This window comes from Apteryx rowi, unplaced genomic scaffold (genome assembly GCF_003343035.1).
Source record: "Apteryx rowi isolate R43461 unplaced genomic scaffold, aptRow1 scaffold_233, whole genome shotgun sequence".
Lineage (NCBI taxonomy): Eukaryota > Metazoa > Chordata > Aves > Apterygiformes > Apterygidae > Apteryx > Apteryx rowi.
In genome coordinates, this window is record NW_020448675.1 from 530828 (window position 1) to 557271 (window position 26444).

Below are 26444 nucleotides of genomic sequence, written 5' to 3' on the forward strand. Positions count from 1 at the left end.
AAGCAAAATCCACCTTTTCCAACGCTGTCCTGCGCTGGGGTGTTCACGCCGTGCCACCCCTAAGTTAACCGCCCCGAGGCTCAGGTTTCCTAGGTGTTAGACCTTGACTGAATGTTAAAGCAAAGCAGCCATTAAGCTGCTATAACACCTGCCCCCCCACCCCAAGTAAAGCAGTACATGTAGCATATGTAATCTTAAAGCTCTATAGCTAGGCCGTGCTTCTGCTCTGCCTCCCCGCCCACGCCCCTGCTCCTGCTGCGGCAGTGAATGCACTCGCTCCTCTGCTTTCCCTTTCGAACTTCTCAGAAGTCAGAGGCAGCTCTGAGGAAGTTGTAGAGCTGCTCTTTCAAGCACCTCAGAGTTGCCAGAGTATCAAGGAACGGTTCTCCCTGGAGTTGTTTCTTTTTTCATACCAGGGGAGACTTCTGTCTATGAGATACTAGAGCAAGTAAAAATGCTTCTTTTAAGAAAGAGACAGAAAAAAAGCAGCTTAAAGACTGTCATTGTTTTTGAACTCTTTCTGCTACTAAGTTGTTTCACTGCAATGAAGATGATTGCAAAATTACACTTCTCTCTTTCAAGCTTTTCTTTTTTTCCCCACTTACCATCTTTAACTAATAACATGCTAGTTTTATACTTTCCATTTTCATCTCTCCCTCTCTTTTGTTCTCCCTCCTTTCAGCCATCCTTAGACAGCTGCAGGCTTTCACAGAGGTCTTACCCTGGACCCGTATATTCTGGTCAAATTACAGCGCAGGTAATTACATTTCGCTCCCTTGGCTTCCTTGCTGATCCCAGTGCATTGTTTCCCAGCCGCGTCCCTTTTCCCGCCCGGTGGTGCAGCCCACGTGGCAGTGCCGTGCCGGCAGGGCGCCGAGGCGGCTCACGCCTTACCTCGCAGAGGGTTGGGATCCCCTAGCAGCCGACCTTCGCACAAGCTTTCATGACTGAGATGAAGAACGGGATTGCAGCGGGACAGGCTCTGCGTCCCTCCGGACAACCGAGCCGGGCGCGCGGGAAGAAACGGACGCAGACGGAACGCCGAAGTTTGAGATGTCCCGTCCCTAAACGGGGTCAGCGGCTCTCCCAGGCTCGCCACTTCCRCGTTTCCAGCCCGGCATGAGGTGCGCTGCTTTGGCTGCGGTCAGCCCCGGCCGCGCGTTCCCGTGCCGGCTTCGTGCCCGAGGCGCAGCGAGGGAAGCGGCTCCGGCCACAGAAGGGCCTGAAAGCCAGGGCTTCGTGTGAGCAGCCTGCAGCAGTGTCCAAGGGCCCAGAGAGAGAGGAAGGCGCCTGCCCCGTGCCTTAATTCATGGCAAATCTCTCTGCAAGATCATTTTCTTTAAATCCGGGTTGAACTTATGTGTTCATAATAAGAAAAGCAGCTTCTTGATTCTTGTGTACCTGACAAGTGCAATACTTTTTGAGTAGTTGGTTCCACTGATACTCAATAAGGTGATCTTTCTAAATAGCAATAACAGAATATTAGAAGATACTCCATTTTTTACCTAGCTCTTAGCCCATATACATTCTCAGTAAATAGCCTTGCTCACAACAAAATAACGAACACCTTCCAACACGGGGTCCCTTGTAGCGATTACCTATAAAAGGTACTTCATATATTCAAGCTCAGAATTTGCCTTGGCTTGTCTCTCTAAAACCAGGGACAATAGTGCTCATTTTCCTCATTATGGTTGTGTAAAACTTAAAACATTTGTTAACTCTACAGCACTTTGTAGAGTGCTTTACAATTTAGTAGTGCAGACTAATTAGCAAAGAATTTTTATCTAGGTGTCTTTTCAAGTTGATCAGATATCTGTACTCTTAAAAGTTTAATGCACTTCCATTAAAAAAAGTAAAAGTGTGAAAATGCAAGTGATTTAACAGTCATTCTTGCTCTTCAACTTTTTAATTTACTTGCATGTCTAGCAATTTCATAACATTAACTCTATCTATTTCCACACAAACTAAATCCATTATTAAGACCCCAAATCCCGCAAGGCCCTGAGCCCATTGGTTCCCATCAAGCTCAGCATCTTTCAGCTTTTAGATGCAATTGAAATGTCATATATGTGCTAGAATGGGCAAGGATTTTAAAAGGCTAGAGATATTGAATAATGATCACATAATCTAAAAGTCTTAATAGTTACCTATTTCAACTTTATCTACTTTTTCTAAAAATCTCCAGACTTCTACTACCAGTTACAGTATTCTGTGGCCTTTGGTTCAGCAAAAATTTTCTTTGGCCTTCTCAAGACGAAAGCAGATTCGCAAAAAAGCAAATACAAAATTTTATTTCTCATTCATTTAAAGAACTCATATGCTGTCCTTAAACAGTTCTGTTTCCTGAAAAATCTTTTCCCTTGAACCAGGAAAAATAAGAAATATTAAAATTGCTTCTGTTAGCCGTTGGAAAATGATAAAGAGAAAACGCATTTTCCATCTTGGTTTTACCATTCTCAGCTGCAGACAGCAGCAGCTGGGAGCCTGTGCAGCAGTTTAGGGGCCGAGCGCRTTACAGGCAACCTTACAGCTTTTAKAGGACGCCAGGACCAGCTTTCAGCTGCAGCACTGCACGCGTGTGAGCATCCTGCCTGCCCACCTGCGCGCGCAGGCAAGGAGCCGAGACACAGTTACCGCGGGCCAGCGCGCTGCTCGACTGCTGTTACGTGCAAGTCTGCTCCAGGAGAGTTGTCACCGTGTGCCTAGGTGACTAAGTATGGTGTCTTCTTACTCTGCAAATTCATGCAGTGATTGCATTGACAGATACTCTGCTTGTTATAACAACTTCAAGGGATTTTAGCTATTTTATTACTGCTGCTATTACTAAAAAAGACAGTCCTACACGTGGGAATTTCTCAGAAGTACTTATGTGACTTCAGAGCACAAAATGCTTTGCTTTCCTAACTTGCTTAAGCTCTTGGAAGCCTCCTTGCAAATACAAATGTTTCTACAAAAAAAGAAAGAAAAAAAAAACATAAAGAGATGATACAAAAGCACATGAGTTTTTTTTGTCCTTAGCAGCTCCTGTTCAACAGTGGAAAACCGACGGTACACCACAGTGGTTTAATTTGCTGAACTGGTCACAGTGAGGTACCGCAAACATTAGTCTGGGCTGGCTGCGCCAGCCACTTATGGGCAGGAAGAGAAGGGAAAAATTAGAGGAAGCTGTAACAACACTAAGTAGGAAACAACAAATCTCCTTCGGTTCCCCTCTCACAGAGGTCCCAAGATGGAGCACAGAACCGTCACCCTCTTCCGCACCTCTGTCCCTTTGCCAGGCCCCCCTTTGAGGAAAGCCCCACGGCTGCCAGGAGCTGCCGTGCCTGCGCGTGGGGCTCTTGCTGATGGGGATGGTTTGCTTTCCTTCTCCTATTTCCAGCCCCTGCAAATCGCCACATTCCCCTGGTGGCAAAAGGGAGACACAACTGGCAGCAGCTCCTAACCCATTTTCCTTTTGACCCATTGCAGATAAGCTTAGACAGTTTATGTCCGTTTTCTTCTCTTTTGGGATATTCTGTTTCATTCTCAGCAGCCTTGCCAACAGTAAGCAGATTTTATCCCTTGGATACAAGTGAGATTACCCGCTTTCTATTGCCCAGCACTGGACACCTGACAGGCACATTTATGTGCCTTTCTCCTTATGTTTACCTAATGTTATCTACCACTACCTCACTACTTTTAAACAATTTTGCAACCTCATCAGAAACCTTGAAAATCTGGATTCAGGAATCCTTTGCTTCTTCAATTGTGTACACAATGTTACAACAAATCAGGATTTTAAGTTAAAACTTGGAACCTGAAACCTTCTCATTTCCTTCCCCAGGGGAAAGCTATAATTAATCATCACATTATGATTGTTTAGCTCACTCAGCATTTAAAAGTCAGGGCATGTTTATCACAAGAGCTGGATTTTACTGCAGGTTGTATTTCATCAGCAGAGAATCCTCTTGCTGGTAATGCAAAGCCATAGCATGAATTTAAATCCAAAAGCCAAGGTGAGTATGTAGGGGTTTACTTACAGAAAAAGTTTATTTATTTATTTTTTTAAACTTCTAAGCAAATCAGCTTGGAGTCAGAAATCACTGTGTAACATACATTTCTTCTAGCAAAGTTGTGTCTCATGTAAAGCTGTATTTCCCTGCTGATAAAACAATGCCTTGCTGCCCCCGTGTGCAGATAGTGGGAAGGGGAGGATTGCTAAAACACCACAGCTACAGGTTTCATACTGAGAACTGCCGCAATTAAGAATGCAGTTCTTACTAATGGGTTATACTAACGCTGCTCCCAGAAAGAGGATGGTTACCAGAATGCGAGAGCTTAAATTAGTAGGGTTTCCTTCTGTTCTGCTACAGCACTGGTTATAAACTATGTTTTATGTTAACATAGCTGTACCTATGGAAGTACTATTTAAACACCACCAGTATATTTAGAAAGCCCAAACTGCTACTCGCATTGTGGCATTACTGGAGTAAGCTGGTCTGTTTTTTTTTTTTATTCCTGCTTAGGGAACATATTTAATATCTACATTTTCAAATACCCATGTATTCATAACAGAAAGGCTTTCTTTTATGGGCTCTTATTTCCTGGAAAATAATTAGAACAAGATGATCCAAAGGGTCTCACAGAGAAGTCAAAGGATTGTAAAAATAACCTAGGAGGAAATGATGCGAAGGTAACGTGCTCCTCCCAGGCAGGGCTGTGAGTCCGCAGTGGCCGCTCGGGGACCAGGCACATTGATCTGCTAAGACGCGGTTTCTCCTACCGGCGCTCGCTGTCTCAGCACATGCAACGGGGACGCCAGAGCCGGCACTGCCTTATCACAGCTCATAGAGACACCTCCAGTATCACGTGTCTGGCTCCAGAAGGCACCACCGGCTCCGATAACCAAGTTAAGGACCGACGGGAGCGAGGTGACCCGGCAGCAGTATCTCYGAGTGCTTGGGGACATCTCCCTCCAAATCTGAGGGGAATGCCGCAGCCAATTAGAGTGGACTTGCTCAGAAAACATCCCCCAGCTTTGACACAGCCCAGGAGCTTTAGAGAGTTTGTTAGTGTTTAACTATTCAGCTGCGATCAATAAAACTCTGCCACAGTGTTCTCTCTGGAGTCTTCACACATTGATTTTTGGAGCTCCCACTAACTGCAGACACCGCAGACTGCTGTTAGAGTGTGAGAGCCCGTACGCAAGGCTGATGTGCATGTCCTCACAGTGAAAGATGTGCAGTTTCCTAATTGAATGATAATTTCTGCTATATCCAATCATTCCAGCCACTAGCAAAAGGAGGAAAGAATCTGAGCTCAGGATATATATATTTTTTAATATTTCAGATGAAGAGAGAGGAAGAATTGCTTGTTACAGGCTAAATCAATCTTTCCACAGCCTGTCCTCCCAGCGAGACTGGACAATTTGACAAGGTATCATTATGAGAAACTTTTTTTAAAATAAGTAAGTACAGCAACTTTTAATTTTTACACTCTAGTTTACGCTGAGATGAGCATAAAGCACGAACATTTTATCAAATACAGGTGGAGAACTGTAAGAACAGTTTCACACCAGAATTGTACTGTTGCTCACCTCATAATGCCACAGTGCAAAGCAATTTTACACCAGCAAGGCACAAAATGTAAAACCAGTATCACTATATAGCAACAGCCCAGTTTGCTGCCTGTGCAAGACAACTCATCAGCTCCAGTACAGAACAAAGTGGTTTTCCTCTTGGTATGGTTCAAGAGGACTTACTACAGCTTAATTTGCAGTTTGGGGTTTTGTACGGGGGTAAGTAGTGCAGATCAGCAAGAAGTAGCAACTTGGTGTGGAAAATTAACAATATGTATAAGAACACTTACTAGATGAAACGATTTTCTTATATTGTTTACAAAGCAAATAAGGACTGTTATCTGCTTCTATCATTGCTATTTTACTTGACACCAATAACCCAGATGAAATATGGCTTACCTTAAAAATGGCAAAACCTAGCTTCCCCTCCCCCCCCTTCTTTCTTGGTGCTGACTTTTAAAGATAAATCCATCATTCTGCAATGGTGCCTGTTTAATGCTATTTCTGTCCCTGCTGGAATTCTATCACCATGCATCTGTCTGAGCCCATGATCTATCTAAGGATTTCTTTTGCCTTAGTGCTCCTCAGCAGTGCTGAAGCAATGCCTAACACACACTGTAGGCACATCACTGTGGCATAGCAACAAGTAACAGTTATATTGGCTGCTGCAGCACTGGAAATAGTGTGGGAAGAGGCGACAAAGAAGGTGACACTTCTCAAATAGAAAGCGACAAATTGCTCAGGAAAGCATTTCTAGCTAAACAGTCTTACAAATAGAAGTATAAATAAATTTAAGTTAATAGAAAGGCAATTGCATTAGATCCTACACCTTAGGTAGAGCAATTTTTGCTCTGCACAGGGCAATTTGTACTAGCTGTCACAGCCTCTCCAGCCACTTCTGCGCATCTCAGACACAAACAGGGAGTTGCTATTGGCACTGACAGAGCATTACCGTGCCCGAAGCCAACACAGTGTAACACACCTTCCCTCTTCACTTTCGGAGCAGACTTTCAGCACAGTTCAGCATCAGTTTCACTCTGCTCCCACTGAAGCAAGCAGGAGGTCTGCACGGCAGCAGCTTAGCTAAGGCCAGAACAGGTCTTACCCTTCCGGGGCATGAGGCTTGCTTCTGGTTTGGCTGCTGGAGGTATGCGAGCACCTGCCTCTTCGTTGAAAGCTGTTCTTGTGGTTTAAACCTTATACTGCTATCCAGGGGGTAAGCAATAGGCACGGTAAGAATAGTTTCAGTGAGCTCCTTCGGACAGCCACCAGTTTCCTTCGCCAGCAGCCGCAATAAGAGATAAAAAACAAAGACTTTACCCATTAGAAACTGATCTGGCTAGTATATACTGCCAAGACTCATTTACACGGCATTAGAGCTGGCACATTCCTTTTGCTATCACTTCGACCTGTTCATTTTATCCAGCCTGAATGCCAGGTTCGAACCACCACAGCTGCCTGCTGCATTGGTGTTAAGTGTAAAGAAAGCAGCCTGTGGGGAAGCTGTGCCACGCACAGTCACACACAAGAATAACGGAGACACTCTGGTAAGATATAGGTATTTTCACCATCACTCCACTGCCCATCTCCAGCAGAGAGGTAGGTACCTGACCCCACCTGCCGGTGACTGCAGCAGTGCCGCCCTGACTCACTGCTACTGCATCCTTATAGCATTTGGGCCCATCATAATAGCAGACATTCCATGCTTTTTTGAAAAATGAACCGTTTTGGTAAAGACTCCTTTATCATGTGTACCTCATCTTATTCTGGATAAAACAGCAGCAAGAGTGTTTATGCCCAAAAGTTGGATTCCTTTATACGCATGCTGACAAAGAAATAAAGGTGGTCCAAATAGGCAAGAAATCCTGTCAGTGTTAATGACAATTATAGGTTTTCAGCAGTTTTTCAGCTTCTACTTAGGTGCCTAACTATAGAGTTTGGCTAGCTTTTCTACCAAACTGTACATAATTTGTGCAGTATTTTTTCCAAGGTTTCACCCAACTGGAAGTCTATTCAAGCTGTGCTGTTACTTTTTTTCCTTCTATGAAAACTTACCCAGTTCTTCTCAAGAGTATGCAACATTTTTCAGAATTGTTTCATATAATAAATAGATACTTGATTTTAAATATTTGTCAAGTTTATGTTTCTTTCCTTTTTTACTATTAAGACACCATACTTCATCAAAACCTAATCACCCCAGCTTGCTTTTGTGACAGGGATTAAAAAAAAAAAAAAAAAGAAAAGAAAATCCTGATTTCACAACATGCCCCATTAAATACATTTACCTAACAAGGAATTTCTTGCCCAGGAGATATATGCCAGCCTCTAATCAGAAATGGATTTTGGAAGCAATTGCACTACTTTCTAGAAAGCTGCTGTCCTTGCACTGTCCAAGTATATGCCATACAGTGACACCTGGATGGAAAAGAAAAAGAGGGAAATCCATCAGTCTAAGACCATTGTCAAACAAACAAGAAAAACATCTTTTGACTGTTCAGTCATTGACCTATTTAGAACAGGAGTACATTATTCCAAGTTTTCCATGCAAGCACTCAATAGAATTGACCTGTTACCCTAGTAGAGATAGATCTATGCCCACACAGAACTAAAATCAACCCAAAAGCTTTCTTAGAAATTTGGAGAAGCTTCTAAACTTAATCATAATCTGTTCATAATAAGTCATAATAGCCTTACTCCTAAAAGGGGGAAAAAAAAAGGCAAAAGCAAACCATTCTTTGGAAAAATATTAAAGCTAGAGTAACACCTAGCACATTCACTTATCTCACTGTTGCTGTTCACAGCTGCAGTGATGGGCTGTGAAGATTAAATTCCTAAGGATAAGTAAAAAAGCATTTTAAGTAATAAGCTCACAGCAACAGAATGAAATGGCTCAGAAAGATTATACCAATATTGGTATAATCTATTAAAACCTTACTACCTTAGAAAAAGGTGTAAGCAAATGTGAATGGCCTGGACACAAAAGGTGACATCCTGCATGACAACATTGCCTCCAAGGGTTTTGCAGTGATGTTTCTGACAATATAAAACTGGTTGTCTCCTGCCACCTGGTGAGARCAACATTCTACTACAAAGCTATTGGAAATCTGATGGAAGTCACTTAGTTAGTTTTTTTGATTCTTCTGGTTATGGAGTTAGTTTGTAATGTCTTTTTCCCTATAAGTTAAAAAAAAAAATTGTCATCCACCTAGAAAATTAAACTGCTATAATCATGTTTGTACCTACTGAACACAACATTCTACCAATACAAAATTTGTAATATAAATTCAGTTGATTTGGGACTACACAAATACAACACTCCACTGTACTGTAAAATTTCACCATGCAAATATTAGAGTTCAGAAAAAAATGATCCCARACTGAATCACCAGTTGTTCCACATCCAGCAGGAAGCCTGGTGTTCACATCCTCTAACCTCTCCCTGCTCTCCACCTCCATCCTCCTGTCAAGCAACATACCTGACTCACTGGGCAGGAGATGGCATGTTACAGCTGGGCTGATGCTCTGCACACTGTCAGAGTGAGTTAAGTGCAGCCTCCCAGAAGTTGCAGGCATCAGCCTGGTCTCTCTCCCCTCCCCAAGCCCAACTGCTGACTTTTATGAAAAGTTGTACAAAACTGTTACTGTGATATGTGTAACCATCCACTAATGTCTGGAGAAGTTAGCCATGGGTGCAAAATGTACTTCATGAGAAGGAGAAAGGGAAACAGTTAGACAGCAATTAGTCTAGAAGCTGGCAGCTTTTGTCCTTAGCCAGTTGTTTTTATAAACTTGAATAAAAGTTTTAGGAAAACAAACTTGTATAGCACATAGCTGCAGTATCGACAGATTTTTCTACACAAATAGTTGCTCCCAATTCCTTGCTAAAAACATAGAAGTGGTTTGTTTCATACCTTCTACTGAGACAGTCCACACAGATGCTAGAACCTGTAAACAGGTAAGAGCTGACACGATTGACACTGGATTATTTCTACCATCAACACATGAGAAGAAAAAACACAAAGAATTACCACTGTTGACAAAGAGGAAAAAGAGCCACCACATTGTATTCTGGAACTTTATTTTCATAAAAATAGCAATTAAGGTTCAAAATACAGCCATGATATGAAGACGGCAGGGGTATGGCTGGGTTTGGATTTCAAAGCCCTGTGGTGAGGAAGATGCATAAAAACTCTGTCCAACTCCCCCTTACTTCAGCCTCCTCCCTCCCAATCTCCAAATGAGTGTGGTAGACTACATAGCTAGTCAACTTGTCAGCAACACAGGCAAACAAGAGAGTGAAGTAAGAAAGTTTTAAGATACTGGACCAAGAAGTAAGAGGGTCATGAAGCAAGCAGTCTAGGGCCTAACTCTGTCATACCTCGTTACATATATTGTAGTCAGACACAGTGGAAAAAACAGGTTACTTGTGGCAACAGACAGAGGTCACATAAAACAGAGTTTACACCATAGCCATAGAGCAAGGTCTTAACTAATAAGAGAACCACACCCTACCTATCTAGGCATTTCATTACAAATTATGACTGCAGTCTTCCTCTGGTACACTTATTCACTAAAAAAAAACCAAACAAAAAAAGGGGGGCAAATAATCCAGAGCTGATTTCAATTTCATGGTGTTTAAATACAAGTCAGCTTCTTTTTTGATAATGTTAACACCTTGTGGAAAACTAAGTTGCTCCTTAAGGGTATTTGTATTTTGCAGTCTAATTATATTAAATGCTTTAACTTGAAAAAAATTTGAAATAATGCATTTAATAAGGTAATATTCCAAGAGTGTAAGTTATTTCAAAACCCATTTTTAAACACTTCAGTTTGTGCACTCTAAGCACATGACTGTTCTATTATATAATCACTTTGCACTCAGGCTAAATTAAGGAGATAACTGTTGTCTCAATACAAAAAGAAACAAAATTTTGATATTAACCTTCTGATGCACAACACTCAGAAGGACAAAAACTGTATTTACTGCTGTTACATTACAGCACAATCCATGTTTGTGCAGTGTAATGATAAGAAATGATAGATAAAACCACAATATCCTCCTCCCCCACCCTCTCCTGCCCCATGTAATCCAGAGATCAAAGCCCTAATTTCAGCAAGCAGAATTTTACACGATTTTAGTACTGACAATTTTACACTTCAGCCAGAATGCTTTTGTAGTGGCTCCATTTTGGGGTAGCTATAACAGGAGAATTACAGCAGTGGGAAATGATCTTTCCAATAGGCAAATATGTATTACAAGGATCACAGCATTAATGTTTTATTGTTTGCACAATGATAAGTTGCACATGTGGAAAAACAGTACACATTTAGAATTAGTTTCACAAATTAATACATTACAAGAAAGTCCAGTGGTTTAACGTATTAACTATTAAAAAAGCATTAACAAAGAAATACAAACAGTAGGGTTTTGACTGCAGCCCAAAGGAAAAAAAAAAGGCTGAAATCAAAATAAACTGAACTTTTAATTTTCTCAGTTATAACCCCCCCACACACATTATATCCCTTCCTAAGAGAATGTTCACAGAGATGCAAAGATATACAAGTGTACAAAAGTGAAGAATTCTGTGCTCAGTTTCCCTTACTTTTTACCAGATTAAGTGACAAAACTGCCTATCTGTCAAAGGGCAATCATTGCTGAATGCAGGCATCACTATTAGAACATATAAAATGGTAGTAACAACACTAACAATAGAAAGCAACTGACTTGGTACTAGAAAAGTTTTATGCACTATAACTGTTTTTAGAAAAAAAGGTGCTTTTGTGAAAATGATTGTGAATATTCATTTGATGCATGTTACATAGGAAACATCCTCTACAGAAAACCAACACTCAGCTCCAGAATTCCATGTTCACACTCCAACTGGTATCTTTATTTGCAAAGATTCAACTGATCTATTATTTATCTCAAATAAGGCAGCATCTCCCCAAGATGTTTTCCAGCTATCTCTAATGCACATTGAATTGAAAATGCACCACAACAAGCTAAGATGTAATATGCAGTGTTCATGCTCTACTGTCACAATAGCTTAACCTTCAAATTACATTGTTTTCCTCTATTCTTTAGCAGCAACTTACTGTACTATACCTCATATTGGGGGCTGATATGCAACTGCTTTTAAGTCAATGCTAGTAGCACTGACTAGAAGCTAGTGAATTAACTCTTGTAACAGTTAACTAAGGTTTTCATTAGAATAGTATAGCCTATCCCCTCCAATTGCAGAGAAAGAGGCATCAAGCTTGACAGCCCTCTGCTTGCAAACAGATCTTGTCAAATCCTGAGCTTTCACCTGAAAGGCAGCAACGCCCTGCTGTTAAGCACAGGATAAAGAAAGACAAAATCAAGCAGTTTAGGAATATTGCCTGGGAAATGTCTGTGTCTGGCTGCTAAATGAGTAAAAGAAAAAAAATGATGAGGGGAGGGGAAAAAAGGGAGGGGGGACTACTAAGCACTATTTACCAAAGTTAATGAGAGCGTGAAAATTGTATTTCAACTGGTCTTAAACAACAAAACACAAGGTGCAGCGATAACACAGCCTGGGACCCACTATTTGAAACTCTTAGGAACATCAAGATGTGGGACCACAAGACAACATGGAGAAAGTGAACACACAAAGAAAAGGAGACCTGTCTATGGGGCAAGGTTTGCACGTTTTTATTTTATACATTTTATATATATATACACATACATACACACACAGATGTGTGCACTGTACTGTATATATTTACATCCATATACACAAAAACACCCTGAAGTAGATTTAAAGGCCATATCCAAGAACAGAAGATATGAACTCTAGTATTTGTACTAGAATATATTTTATCTGTACAAAAAAACAAATATGCATATATTCATATGGTATAAAGCTTATTAACAAAAAATACTCTGCTACTAGCATTAGGTTAAATAGATGGTTTTACAAGATTCTTTAATAATGCAGTATAGAACATTTCTAAAACTAGGGCCAAAAATAAAAATACATAAATGGGTATCTATTCACAGGAAAATAGCTGTTCAATATGATTACATTTAATATTTAAGACTAGGGAAAAGTAGCAAAATTTTTTTTTTTTTTTATAAATCTCATGGGATGCAATTTAAATAATGCATCAAATCTAGAAAAATAGACTTTACAGATGAACAAAGTTGATTCACTTCTCTCTCCCTAAAAGGGTGCCTATCTTTTCCCTCTCTTGTTTCCAGCTGGGGGTTTCTTCAGCTGAAGAAGTTGCCCTCCTGTCCCAAAGCCTGCAGATGCAGGATTAGAAACCCCGAACGTCAGGCCAGCCGATGCTGTGATGCCAGGATTGCTGAAGTTAAACCCAGATGTAGTCGAGCTGCCAAAGCCTTATGAGGGAGGGAAAAAATATTTTTAAACAGAAGTTATATCATGATTGCAAATTTGTTTTTCCTCGGAGTTGTGAACATGGGCTACGTTACTCCCAATACTTGTACTATTCTATACTCAAACGGATCCACCACAGTGTGCCRCATTGCTAATGCACTTGGACTTGCTAAGGTAACTTGGATATACACCATTAACACAGTCTACCCCAATGATTTTAAACAACTACATCCTAAAGCACAGTTGTCTATTACACCATTACACTGCTATGACAGCAGCACCCAAAGGTCCCACTGAAACTGAAGCCCTACTATGCAAGAAACCTAACTCCTCCCTCAAGTTCTCAGTCTAAATACACAGTGCATAAGGAGGGTGGGAGGGAAAGCAGAAGTACAAACAGCCCACGGCCCGCTCACTTCACCTCGCAGCAGGTTAATGGCAAGGCTGAAACAGAGCTCCCACGTTTGTGCCCTGACTAGACTACCGTTTCCTATCTTCATAACGTATGTGGCATAGACCACATCTTAAATGAGACAGAGAAAATGCTCAAAAATCCTTGCCAAATTCTTGGTATTTAAAAAACACCCTTTACGACTTGAATCAAGAGACAACATTGAAAACAAAGCTTTGGAAAAAAAAATGAATAAATAGGCGAGTGAATTTTGCTGTTGTAAATCCTCTCCTGCCTTTTCTACAAATGTAAAAAAGTGAAGTTTCCTTTGGTTCAATTATAAAGCACAATCAGGTGAACAAAATCTGTCTGCAGTTTTCAGCAACTTTAACATCAACTCAGTTTACTTTGTTTTGTGAATTTATATCAGTTATGCATAACCACCTGGAATAATAGTTGAAACTATTAGAGAATGCTAGAAATTTCTCAATTACGAGTTAATAAGAAGTTCATAACAGCTTTCATTTTGTTCAAGAAAAAAACATACAAAACAAATATGACATGCACAAGTTTAAAATTTTAAACAATTTCATACTAGTTGCACATGAAAACCTACAAATAATGAAAATGTTAAGAAAAAAGAGAACTGTTTCAAAAGCCAAAAAAGGGTATATTCTTAACAAGCATTATTTAACATATAGTTTCATCAGCTCTCAAGTAGAATAGCCAAACAGTTAAAACAGGGCGTTAGTCATATCGGTATCCTCAAGTCAGTGCTCTACAGTATCTTCAAAACAGAAATAAAAACCGAAGTGGATGTCTCATTGGATTTCCAGAGTTGCTCATACAAATCTGATGTTTTCTTTTCTCTCACTTGTAAGTGAAGCTTTAGCTCAAGAACTATTATTTCAAAACATAAGGTGAAACTTTCTTCTGCAACATCTGGACCTGGGTTACACATCTGAACGTGGACAGTTTATTCTGATGTCAGTAAAATCCCCTATTATCTACATTACAATAACTGCACTTCTTCAACACTGCCCTTGTAGTAAGTGTGCTGATGCAGAATTTAAGCGACTAGTGGCATCGTTCACTTGGGCCTAATTTGTCTCTCATCCTAGGAAACAGAGGGTGAAGCATATGCAACTATTCCTCCATTTCCTTGTTAACTCAGAATCCCAAGAAAGATTTTAGGAGAATAAACCTGCTGTCCTTCTGGAAGTCTCCTGAATAAAAAAAAATTCTTAATAACCAAAGTTCTATTTGGTAAGTTATCTTAAATACATACTTGAAGTTAACAGATAAGTATTGTCTCCTATAGAAAATATCACAGATGCCATTCATAATAAAGCTACATGTGATCTGAAGTGTCAGGAGCTCAATATGTGAAGGTAAAGTGTAAGTTAATTACCTCCATGTAGGTGCTCCTAGATGAAGGGTTTAAATTATTTTGAAGCACGCAGGGAAGGCAGTTTGTGCTTTGAGTGATTAGAATGAGATGCATGAACTGTGTGATAAAAGATAATTTATTTGTTAATTTAATTATAACCTGGAAAGTAATAGCTGGTATGTTGGAAGTGGCACTTGTGGTAGCCACAGAAGTGTAGAAAGGCAAAAAGACAAGTTTGCCCAAGTGGCCCTGTCCCGTTAAGGCAGTATAAAAAGGTCATGGTTCTTTTCTTAAAGAAACCCAAACCCTAAAGCAGATAATTCAAATGAAAATTTTTAGGAATAAAAACTTTGAACAAAGTATACACTCTGTCTTATTCCTGTTGTCAGGAAAGAGAGCCATGAAATAGCTCACTTCTAGAGGCCAAAGTCACACAGACAAGGTCTTGAAGAACTGTAGCTACAATGAGATCAACAATTTTTTTCTCGAAATTAACTTATGTGCAAACAATTATTCTCAGAAATTAGATTAAAATGTGCCCCTTAAGGGCATAGATTTAGCATCTCTCCCTAAAGGACCTTAGGGTACATTCTGTTCACTGGACATCTGCATCTCTGCTTGTCAGCCCTTTAGATATGGAAGCCAAACAGAAGATAGGCACCTCCTGTAAAAGTATTTTTTGTTTTAATACTAGGAGCAGATGTCTTAGAGGCAATCTGCTCCCTCCCAAACCCTGCATCTCATTGGTGCTCTAAATCAAATGGATTTCTAGCACAGCTTTCACTTACTAAAGCCTCTGTATCTAAAACCTGTTCATAGTTACACACTGATTCTATTAAGGTCTATTTTTCAGCAGTATGAGCATGTCCAGCCACAATTCCACTCAATTTTCTCTTATTCCCTTGTACTGAGACTTTTGTTCTTTAATAAAAGCAAGTCTCCAACATGAATTTCTGACTCAGATCTTCAAAGCATGTTTAGCACCTCAGTTCTCATTTAAAAAAACAAACACACTATATTATATATAAAACACCTTAACATTATCTCCATAAATTTTATGGTGTTCTTTTTCTCCCTTTTCCATCACTTTGGGTGTCTTAATGCTCCTTACAACATCCTACTCAAATCAAGCCTTTTGCGCTGCCATCACATGAACAAGAGTAGGAATTAACTGGGACTTAAGACTACGAGTCAGCTTTCCACAATGAAAGGAAGCTCTTCCCATGTTTCAGGTAGAAGTTCGAGACACTTGTTCAATCTTGCAATTGTGTGTAGTAAAGGAATTAAGTGAAGACTGTAGTTGCTCTACCTTTCATCTACTTAACACAGAGGATAGCAGGACTGCTCCTGCACTAAACCCAAGCTATTATTACTATACAACATAGGAATTTTGGACAGAGAGGTAAAAGTAAATGTATTTCTGGACTACCAAACTTATCTGGACATTTCTATTCCATAATCCCAAATCAAGCAATCTGGGTCAAGATTTTTGTGAACACTCATATTTTGTAAACACAAAATGACAGGAATTACATTTAGTATTTTATATTCCTGGTTACCTCCTTCTGTAGTTGAGACTCGAGATAACCAAAAAACACTCTTCATTTTATTGGGTGCAATTCCCTCACTGCTAAAGAGGGACTGGGCACTGCGACCAAAGCCCGGTTTGAGTAATACGGTGAAATGACACCTAGATTATCTCTGGACACCACCAACATAGCTAACACAGACTTGCTATTTACTTTGGTTTGATACCTCATTAGTAGTGGGCAACTGATTCATACAGCTAATTTTGCAATTATAATATTTTTAAACATGCTAAAAAATACTAAGTTATACTGTTTACAGAATTTCAAGGTGCTGAATTACAATGCTGTTAATTATATGAAATATTAGATACTTAATATAGGCTCAGGAAAAAGAAGCTACAAGATAAAAATGTAAGCGGTGCAAGTTTTTACTTGCTTCTGATATCAAAAACTAAGCAAAAGAAGGCTGATGCTTAGAATTTGCATACAGCAAAGTCAGAGATGTTCTACCAAGAATTTACACGGATGTTATGCATTCATGAATGTCATATAGCCAACCTAAGTGAGCTATTTCCACTTTATTATACAACATTTAAGAAACTTTCTAGGCCTAATTTGACAGAATAACCCAACAATAACCAAGAAAGAAAAAGGCAACTAACAAGACACTGGTTCAATATAATGTACTAGGAATTTACATAACAAATACCAGCCACTTACTACAGTCATAATAATAACTGTTAAATGAAACAAAAAACCCCAATCAACCAAACAACAAAAGGTTTGCTTTTAAAAAAGAAACATGCTTCCAAAAACCCATCCCAGAAGACAAGATTCTCCAATCTGCCATTGAACAAAGACTGCAGGAAACCATATGCTAAACCCACACCCCCAGACCAAAACAACTCCCATTGAAAAAGTAAATAGAGATGCAATCTACAGAAGTGACTGAGATTTCAAAGGTGAGCTGAGGAGCAACTACATCTATATTTTCACCTTCTCACCAACAACTAAGTAAAACACAAAAAAGTCAAATGAGTACCGAAATCAGTAGTTCCACTGCTATAGAAATGTTTTCAAAATACTTAACACATACATGTGAATTATGAGTATATACAAAAATAAAATACTTATAACTTGCTATTCAGAATATAAAGGATAAGCAAATAAACAGCTCTAAGGAAAGCTTCAAAACTTCAAAAGTAAAGGTAAAATTATTTTTTAGAATACAGAACATCAAGTCACTGGTATATGTCACAAATTTTTAAATTTCAATAGCACTGTAACAGTATTTCTTATGCATTTAAATGACTGCATTTGTGTGCCTCAAACTGCTTCTGATCCAAATCCCCTACTCCCACTTCTAATTATAGATACCATCAAGTGAAAAACATTAGTTTTTTTTTTTAAAGCATCCAGTGAGCACTTAAAACTTCTCTTAAAATTCATATTTAGCAAGCAAATACTCTTTAATGGTTATATACACATGCAACTTTAAGCACATCTGTTTCAGCAACCTTCTTAGACTGCATTTAGTAGTTTGATTATAGCACTTTTGCTTTAAGATAAACTTGAATTCAGGAAAAAACAACCAACCTGCACTTAGACTACCTGATGGTTTACTTGCAGTTCCAAATCCAAATGATGATGCACCTGTGGCACTACTTCCAAAGGCAGAGCTACTTCCAAATCCTAGAAAAATAACAGCAAGGACACACAACAACAACAAGATGCTGCAATTAAAGACAAAAGTTTTGGATACGTATTCTAAAAGCAAGTAATTCTAAGCATTATTTGATAAGCAAAAATATTCCTAAGGTTAATGCCTCAGGAATATCTTATTCTCAGTGGAGCACTACTTTCCATAAGAAAACAGCGAAATGCAAACAGGAAAGCATTGGAGAGTCTTAAACTATTCCCATCAAAAACCAAAAGGGAGTAAAAGAAAGTACTATAAATGATCGTAGGTGAAATGAAATGTCTGAGGTTACAACACTGCTATTCGACTGTTATTAAACTGGCAGATTAAATGATATACTACATAGGCCAACACTAAAAATTCAGACAAAAGTTTATTACTTATTACAGAAAGCCACAATCTTCATCTACAACCAAGAGAAAAATTTTCTACACTTAAAGCAGAGTAGAGGTTTTCTTGAATTTAAATTCAACTTTATTTTATTTGGGATCAGTTTCATCCTATTTAAGAGACCAGAAAATAGGTTTGGAAATAGAATTTCATGATATTTAATGGAAAAAGATGATCAAAAATGGGCCACCATAATTGTATTACTGTAATAAAACTAATTCTGTTCATTTTGTAATTGAGATAATTATAATTTCAAAATACATATATTTCAAAATAAAGAACTCAAATTTTATTAACATGAAATGACTTCAAAATACGGAAATGAGTTGATATTTGCAGCTTAAGATAGAAGCCAGACAAAAGGAAAGGTAAGAAATATATTCTTTAGTTTGGGCTATTTCAACAGGTAGTTATCAAAGTGAGAACAATCTTTACACTTGAGGAAATTATGCCCCCATTTTAAAGTTTAACTGTCAGGAAAAAATACTTTTAACTGGAGCCTTTACCATTCTTTTAAAGAAGTGTTTTACATTTTAAAACCAGTAATGGTTTGGACATGCTGTCTGAATGAGCATTCCATTGTCTTCTGTATTTTTTAAACCAAATAAGAGTTCTAAGTGCGTATAATAGCAAGTATTAGTTGAATGCAAGACAGTTTAAGTGCCACACTTCTTTTTTGTCCTATCTAGCTTGAAATGAATTACTAATGGTCAGGCAAGCATCTGTGTCAGCAAGTATTTCACAAAGCACAGGATCTATATGCTACACATCTTAAATACTTAAGTGCAAAAGCCTATTTACATTACTGACAATTCACACAAAACGTATTACGAAAACAGAGCAAGTTTCCTGGTTAAAGTGCAGTTTTGAGAATATATATTAAAAATTGCCATTGTTTTTTTCCCCTCCATTAAAAATACATATTTTTTGCATGCCTGAAGTATACACTCTGCTCCTCTGTTTCCAAAAGCACCATGGCAGGATATTTTGTGTGTATTCCTGTATTCTACTACTGCTTCCTTCCTTCCTTCCGTCTTTTTGATTTGTCAAGAGACCATGATTTTACAAATGAATATAGAAGAAATGTAAGCAAAGTACCTTCCTAAGCAGAGAACTAGTAAAGAAAGAACAAAAGTTAGGCCTCTAAGACACAGCTAGATGCCAATATCCATCTGTTTAAAATAAAGTGTTCTTGAATTTATATAGGAAAGATATGCAAATATACAGACAGCCTCTAGTCTATAAGCTCTGTGGTTGAAAAGCAACTTTCCTTTATGTTTTTAAGGAATCTAAAACACTGTGGGAGTGATCTGATAATTTAGAAATAAATATTTTTTTCTTGTTTTAGATGAAGACAGGCTTTCCTTTATTTGAAAAGGTTTACAATCTGAGAAAATACATTACTAGATTTAAGAATAATTTCAAGATGATTGTGTGAAGGTAAAACTGATATAATCTTTAAGTACTATATACTGCAGGAGATAAGTCATTCTAATAGCTAGCGATGTTTAATTAAATACTTTATGACAGTGATTCCCAAATATTGCTCATAAAGCAGCAAAATGGAAGGATGGGGAGTGGGGCTGCAGAGAGGACAGGGTGTGACAAAAAAATTGAAGCACAATGCATTATGGTTATGCTCGACAGATGTAATTTTCTTTGCAGATCTCACAAAAGCTTCAGAGAACACAAGCGTCTTCTTACTGGCACTTAACATTGCATTCAAATGAAAAGACCTACATGAGTTTTATTTATTTTTAAGATCACTACCTACTCTTTCATGGTTGCATGCACTTTTGGTATACACCCTCCCGCTCCTTGCGCTATAAATCCACATTTTGATGATAAGAAAATATTTTCCCCTTACTTTCAGATGTTGCACTGCTTTACAGCTTGAGAAAAGGATTACTTTTTTCCCCTACCTCAACACTGAGGGACAGATAGACAGCTAGAGCGAATATGTTTCTGCAAGCAGGATCCCAGAACTATAGCCGTTTTCTAGCACTTTGTCTTATCTTAATCCAAGCAGAAATGGGTTCCCATAGTTAACAGTTGTACATACAGGTGAAAAACTTCTATAGGTTAGCCACTGCCTGTTCCAGTGTCTCAGGTGCCTAACTTTCAAATACATAACAAATGAATTCAGGTTCTAGTTACAAAAAGATGTACTTGACGCACTTCCCCTAGCTTTAGGAACATCCCTATGCAGTTACTTCATCCTGTTCATTCCAGGTCTTCAGTATAACGCTATCAAACTTAGTAACTCTCTCTGCAAGGCATGAAGAAGTTTGGAAAGTACATCTTGTCAAACTGCAGGTCTATCACTGAAACAGATCATCCTCTTAGAGAAGTTTAAGTTTTGCAAGAGATTCAGATGTGCGGTATAATAATTTAATGAAACATTAAAAAAGTTAAAGTGTACCTCCAAGGCTTGAAGAAACTAAGCCACTTGATTGCAAGCCAGTGCCAATACCTGAGCCGAATGGCGTTCCAAAACTAACTCCCAGAGATGGCTGTGGCCCTGGTATAAAAAAAATGAGAACAAACTTGCCTTACTCTTTCATAGTAAAAAGATCCTTTATTTATTTAATCAACTATTTGATCACGTGAACATCATTGCTTTCAACAAACCCCATCAAGTCCAAACTTTACCTCCTCAAAATTTCTCACTAAATTGTCTGCCTCTACATCCACCTGGTAATATCTAAGCAAACACTGACCATAATAAGGTGAAACTAGCCAAAACTAGTAACATGACAATAGCATTATATAGTATAAAAAGTTAACTGGTCTCATTTTAAAAACTTTCATGTATTAATCATTAATCAAAACCTTAACAGAACTATAGGTAACGGTATTTTGCCACCTGTATTAATGAAATCAGAGAAAGGATAACCTTCAAATTAAAAAGGTAAGAATTAACACTAATGTAATTAAAATTGCATTACCAAAAGTTAATTTAATAAATAGGAACCTTCACAGCTACTCAAATATTGCATCCAAATTTAAACAGAACACTAAGTAGATAAAAAAACAAGACAATGACTTTATTTTATCAAATTTATTGTTCATTTTTAAGCAAGTCAATTACACAGTAACATGACAATTCAAATCTTTTCCACACAAGTGATAACTTAGTTCTGTTAAGCTTTGCTACATTACACCATTCAAGGTATACTAGTCAAACCACCTGTTTAAATAAACATTTACAAAAGGCACAGTTCTGTGTACCTTAATGAGCTAGATACATTCATGAGTTTCAGATTCAGAAGTTTGTCCCATCATTAAAAAAATTGACAGTAGTTTCCCCTGCATAATCACATTAAGATGCAGGGCTGTCAAAACCATTTTCAGTCTGCCAAGATAAAATTTACAGCCTTAGTTTCTTTTTTTCCTTGAGGGATGAAGAATCAACTTGCTAGCCCATTACTAACATATTTTAAAATAATTAATTCTGATAAATAATTTATTAAAATATGTTGACAGTTTTCACAGTACAATCTTATATTCCTGTTTTTTTCAAGCAGTTATCAGTGCACTAGTTAAAAAGTTTAATCAGAGATAAAATACAGTGCCAAACTCTTAATCCACAGACATTCCCATCTTTCCTTAAGACAGCCTTCTCTATGTGACTATCAGATACTTATGTACTACACCTGTGAAAGCAATCATTTATTCAAATATTATTATAAAGCTCAAATGATTCCAGTCTTCTTCCCAATCCATTATCACTTTTGGGATTATTTTCATTTGAAAATTCCTACAAAGTTTCTTGCAACTCATTTTTGTCTGAAGTTTCAAAGTGCAAATATTTTAAGCTTTTTAAATCAATTCAGTTTTTGAAACTTTAAATGGAAAAATCATTTTGAATCAAGTGAAAGGCACTGTATATTGAATAGCAACATTTTTGCAAGGAACACAATATTCTTATGTGATCCAAGCTGAATGACATCTGTATACTCATAGTGTTAAACTAAATTTTAAGAGCAACTAAAGTTGTTAGCTTTTAGTCTCTGCTTAGCAAGAAATAGTTAGGAAATCCAAGCTAATTTTTCAGCTTAAAAAAAAAAAAGTATATTAGATGTTCTGGTTACAAATTTTCACATAAATGTAAAACTAAACTTGTTTACATCCAGTTTAAATACTGACATCTACCTAGCAGCTCTTTAAAAATAAAGACAACATTGTTAACCAACAAAAAGAAACAAAAAACACCTTACACAAGTCACTTTGTTAGATGACTAACTAAAAAAAGAACCCAAAGCATATCTAGTTCCTTCTCAGCTTAAAAGAGCACACAGGTTCCCTGCTTTAGTAGGGGGCACTGTTAGTGGAAGACCTTAGAACAGAACAGACACTACAGTCCTCCAAACTTGTCTTCAAATGCAATGTGTTTTTTAGAGCCAGTAAAAAAACCCTTAATCTAAAATACCTCAGGTTATATAAAACAGGATCTCATACCTTAGGTTAACAAGGCGATATTTGCTGATTTTGTACCATAATTTTCTGAAGGCATCATTACTATTTATAATCCTTGCAAGTAAACATACATAATTTTCAATAGCAAAAAACTAGTAATAAAGATTCTTCAATGCCAAAAGTACTAGCAAAAATTGGCACTTTTGGCTTTTATGAGACAAATTCATTAAAACAAATATTTTAATGTTTTTAAACTTACTATGTTTGCTCTGTAGAGCATTTCAGTTTCATGGATAGGACCTACTACCAAGAGTCTAGTTAGGTCAGCAAGATTTCCCACCAAAGCAACATTCTGCAATTTTTGAAAATCACAACTGGTCCTAACAGAGAACAACTTTAGAGTCACAATTCAGACCTGATTCCAACAAAGCAACACACTGATTAAATTTAATCAAGGTTAAGATCATGTTACACAATAAAAAAAAATTTAAGTGCTGTAAAGATTTCAGTATGACTTTCCAATACCACTTCAATCCCATTGAGTCAAGTCAAAACAAAGCAAAGCATGCTAGTGTCTTCGTAATGCTTTGACTCACTCTGTACTCTGCCAGTTAAGGAGAGAGTAACTAATATCTTAAAAGAAAAAAAAAAAAGGAAAAAAAAAAAAARAAAAGTTAGCTTGGAAAAAGCATTTATTTGGTTAAGACAACTAAGTCTTACCAGAAAAACACTAGATCAGTTTCAGCCTTGTGCATTTACAGCTCTTAGTTCACTAGGCTTTAATTTCCCTTAAAAATCTTTTACTTTAATACCATCAATGATAATAATGTAGGTAGACTAGCCACCATCATTTTAACTTCCTTGGTGTTAAAAGACTGCTCAGGGAAGGTGCAGGAGAGGCAGTGGTTAAAACTCTAGCTACTAGTGCACAAAAAGCATGGCCACCACTGCTACCAATAAAGCTGTGCTCAGGGCAAAAAGTGCAAAGTTCAGGAGAAAAGCTGAGTGCAGACTCAAGCGTTATTAAATAACTCTAGCTTCTGTTAAATGGCACAGAAACTGTGCTCCACTGTGTAAGCCACAGCCCTGGTCTCCTGATTATCCACCCCAGGAGACCAGTGGAGCACACCTCTGCCCCCTTCTGTACAGCCAGGATCCACTGACTTTGTCCCAACAGGAGCAGGAAGGGGAAGGAGGAGATGGCATGCACCGGAGTCATGTCTTGGCATACAGGTAGAACATAGATGGGTGCACACCTACACCCAGGAACTGGGAAACATTCCTGGATCCCACAATTTAGATGTAATTACCAAACCTTTTGACTTCTGAACGTGAATTTAAAATAAATTATGATGTCTTTTCCAGAGAAAGAACAGTAACTCACTAATTCTAAATCAACCTTATGAAATAGGCTTAACCGTCAAATATTAAGAAAAAAGAAAAAAGACATAACCATCCTGATCCCCCAATATTAGAGTACCATATATTACATTTTAATCAAAAGCTTTAAAGCCCAGATTAATTTTCTTGCTTTATTCTTATCTTCAAGAACAGCAACAGGAGGTCAGGTATTACATGCACCCCTCTTCTCCCCCCCATACATACACCTCCTCACTTCAAAATTTTTCCTCTCAAAACCTTCTACCATCCCTTGCATATCCCACTCTTCACGATCTAGAACTTGTAAAGAAATACGCATGATTTTAACTTTGAGTAGCGGAAAGTTTATAAAAATTAATAACTTAACACAAAGCTAAAAACATGCAAATATTTGCAGAGTTTTACTGCAGCAGATGGACATCTGAAAACATTTCCTCAGACAAGGAAGAGGAAACAAAGACGACAATCTTTTAATATTAAGATTCCTGCAAAACTGAAGGAAAAGATCCTTACCCTTTTCCACTGAGAATAAGGCAAAAAGTAGTAGCCTTAAATGGAAGCTAAGAAGTTTCAGGTAACATGTTGGGAGAAAAAAAAGTCAAGAATTGAGAATATTATTTCAGGGAAGTTGGGAATTTTCCTTCATAGCAAGTGTTTAAGACTGAACAAAGATCTCTCGGGAATAGCTCAAGCCTGACTGACCCTGCTTTTGAGGAGAAGGCACAGACAAGATGACTCCTGGTTCCACCTGATCCTATTTATTTCTTTAAGAGTTTTAAATATTCTGAAGGGCCACTCAAAACATCAACCTACCTCTATTTCTGATCGCCAGCTTCTCAAGGAAGAGTTACATGGAGTGACAATATTCCAACTGAAATAGCAGTAAACTCAAGTTGTCATCTACTTTTGTTGGCATGTGAGAGATAAGTTAATGGTTTTGTTCCATCTGCAACCACAATCACTCTTATAGATGGCACTTTTTATAAAGACATTTCACAAAACAGACACCCCTCTGCTCCTTTGATTATGAAGTGTTACAAAATACCTCAAGGTATAAAGTCACCTTACCTCATATGTGTCAGTACRGGTCAAGTCTGCATTTTTTTCCACTCCTACCCGTAAGACAATATTCACAAAGTCATGCCATAACCGGCATAAATTTACTGAAGTTACTAGCAGTTCTCTTGAATCAGGACCAAGACAAGGAAATTTGAATCCCTCACCACAATTCATAAAAATGCAGGTAGAACTTTGAATGTGACATCTTAAGTATGTGACTTTTATACACAATTAATCCTGTAATGACTGGGGAGATTTTAAGAAACAAGATACAAGGATAAAGATGAATGGAGAGGGAAATATTTTGGCAATGTTAGCTGCGCAAGCCATGCTTCTCTATATTAAAAACCTGAAGTATGACATGACATTATTTCACAGCTTTTTCTGTTTAAAAATAGACAGCATAACAAAATAGGCAGCATAACAAAAAGATTAAGGACTACAGCAGAAATTCTAAGGAGCAGTATTTCATAGCTTCCTTTGTTGTGCTCAAAATATTTTGGCCTATTTGTCTTCTGACCTATCTCCTTGCTGTTTATAAGGGCCAGGGCTGGAAGCACGTCATATTTTCATTTTACAGAGAAGGCAAGTACTGCCTAATAATTTGTCAAACTCTTAGGGTGCTTGCTGAATAGCTCTCTAATTAAAACCATTCAATACTTGACAACTGTTACAAAACATGGGAGGGAAAGGGTGCTAAGATGACTTTCAGTACACCTATGACGAAGAGCATTTTAGAAAATAAGTGGTAAAATACAGTTATGTCAGTAAATTATGAAAACCAAAACCTTAGTTAGACCCATATATCCATGTTCAGACAAAATTAAATGGAGGTCAATGTTTCTGCTAAACGATTAAACATCAATTCAATTCTCTAACTTCAGGAATCCACCTCTGAAAAGCGTTGGTTAGTATAACAATGTCAACTAAGGTGCCATAAGTTATTTCCTTTGCCATACATATTTGTCTCCGATTAGCAGTGAGTCATGTACTTCTCCGTTTTGGTCTTCCTCTTATACACACATGAACACACAATCACCCATCCACTCTACTTTCTCTGCTAGTATTTATTTTTAACAGCAGAATGGCAAGCAAACAACTGCTCCAACATCACCCTGCTAAAGGGATTGCTATAAAATAAGCAGCCAGTCATCCATCTTCCTATTCTACAGGTACTGCTCCACTATCCTTCCTATTCTTATAGCATTTTTCATTTTACAATTCCAAAGTGCTATATAAAAATGCATCATTCGTTTTACATAAGAA

The 26444-nt window shown here is 37.9% G+C and overlaps 1 protein-coding gene and 1 long non-coding RNA gene across 8 annotated transcripts in view; both read right to left on the reverse strand.

The window, feature by feature from the left end:
- Positions 1 to 5298: 5298 nt before the first annotated feature.
- LOC112966123 lies at positions 5299 to 8999 on the reverse strand. Its single transcript, XR_003253519.1, has 2 exons — positions 7843 to 8999; positions 5299 to 6833 (listed from the first exon to the last, which is right to left on the reverse strand). It is a non-coding gene; the product is annotated as an uncharacterized LOC112966123 (long non-coding RNA).
- Positions 9000 to 10808: 1809 nt separating this feature from the next.
- Positions 10809 to 26444, reverse strand: part of NUP58 (nucleoporin 58) — a 40511-nt gene continuing 24875 nt past the window's right edge. For 4 of the 7 annotated variants that reach the window (XM_026065891.1, XM_026065888.1, XM_026065892.1 and 1 more), the window contains 3 exons: positions 20743 to 20841; positions 17828 to 17923; positions 10809 to 12923 (listed from right to left, as the gene is read on the reverse strand). In XM_026065891.1, the coding sequence (XP_025921676.1) occupies positions 12754 to 12923; positions 17828 to 17923; positions 20743 to 20841 (365 nt within the window). In that variant the 3' untranslated portion in view covers positions 10809 to 12753. Of the gene's footprint in view, positions 12924 to 17827; positions 17924 to 20742; positions 20842 to 21366; positions 23373 to 24932; positions 24991 to 26444 lie in introns of those variants that run through there. The other 3 variants (XM_026065890.1, XM_026065893.1, XM_026065894.1) reach the window with 3 other exon arrangements.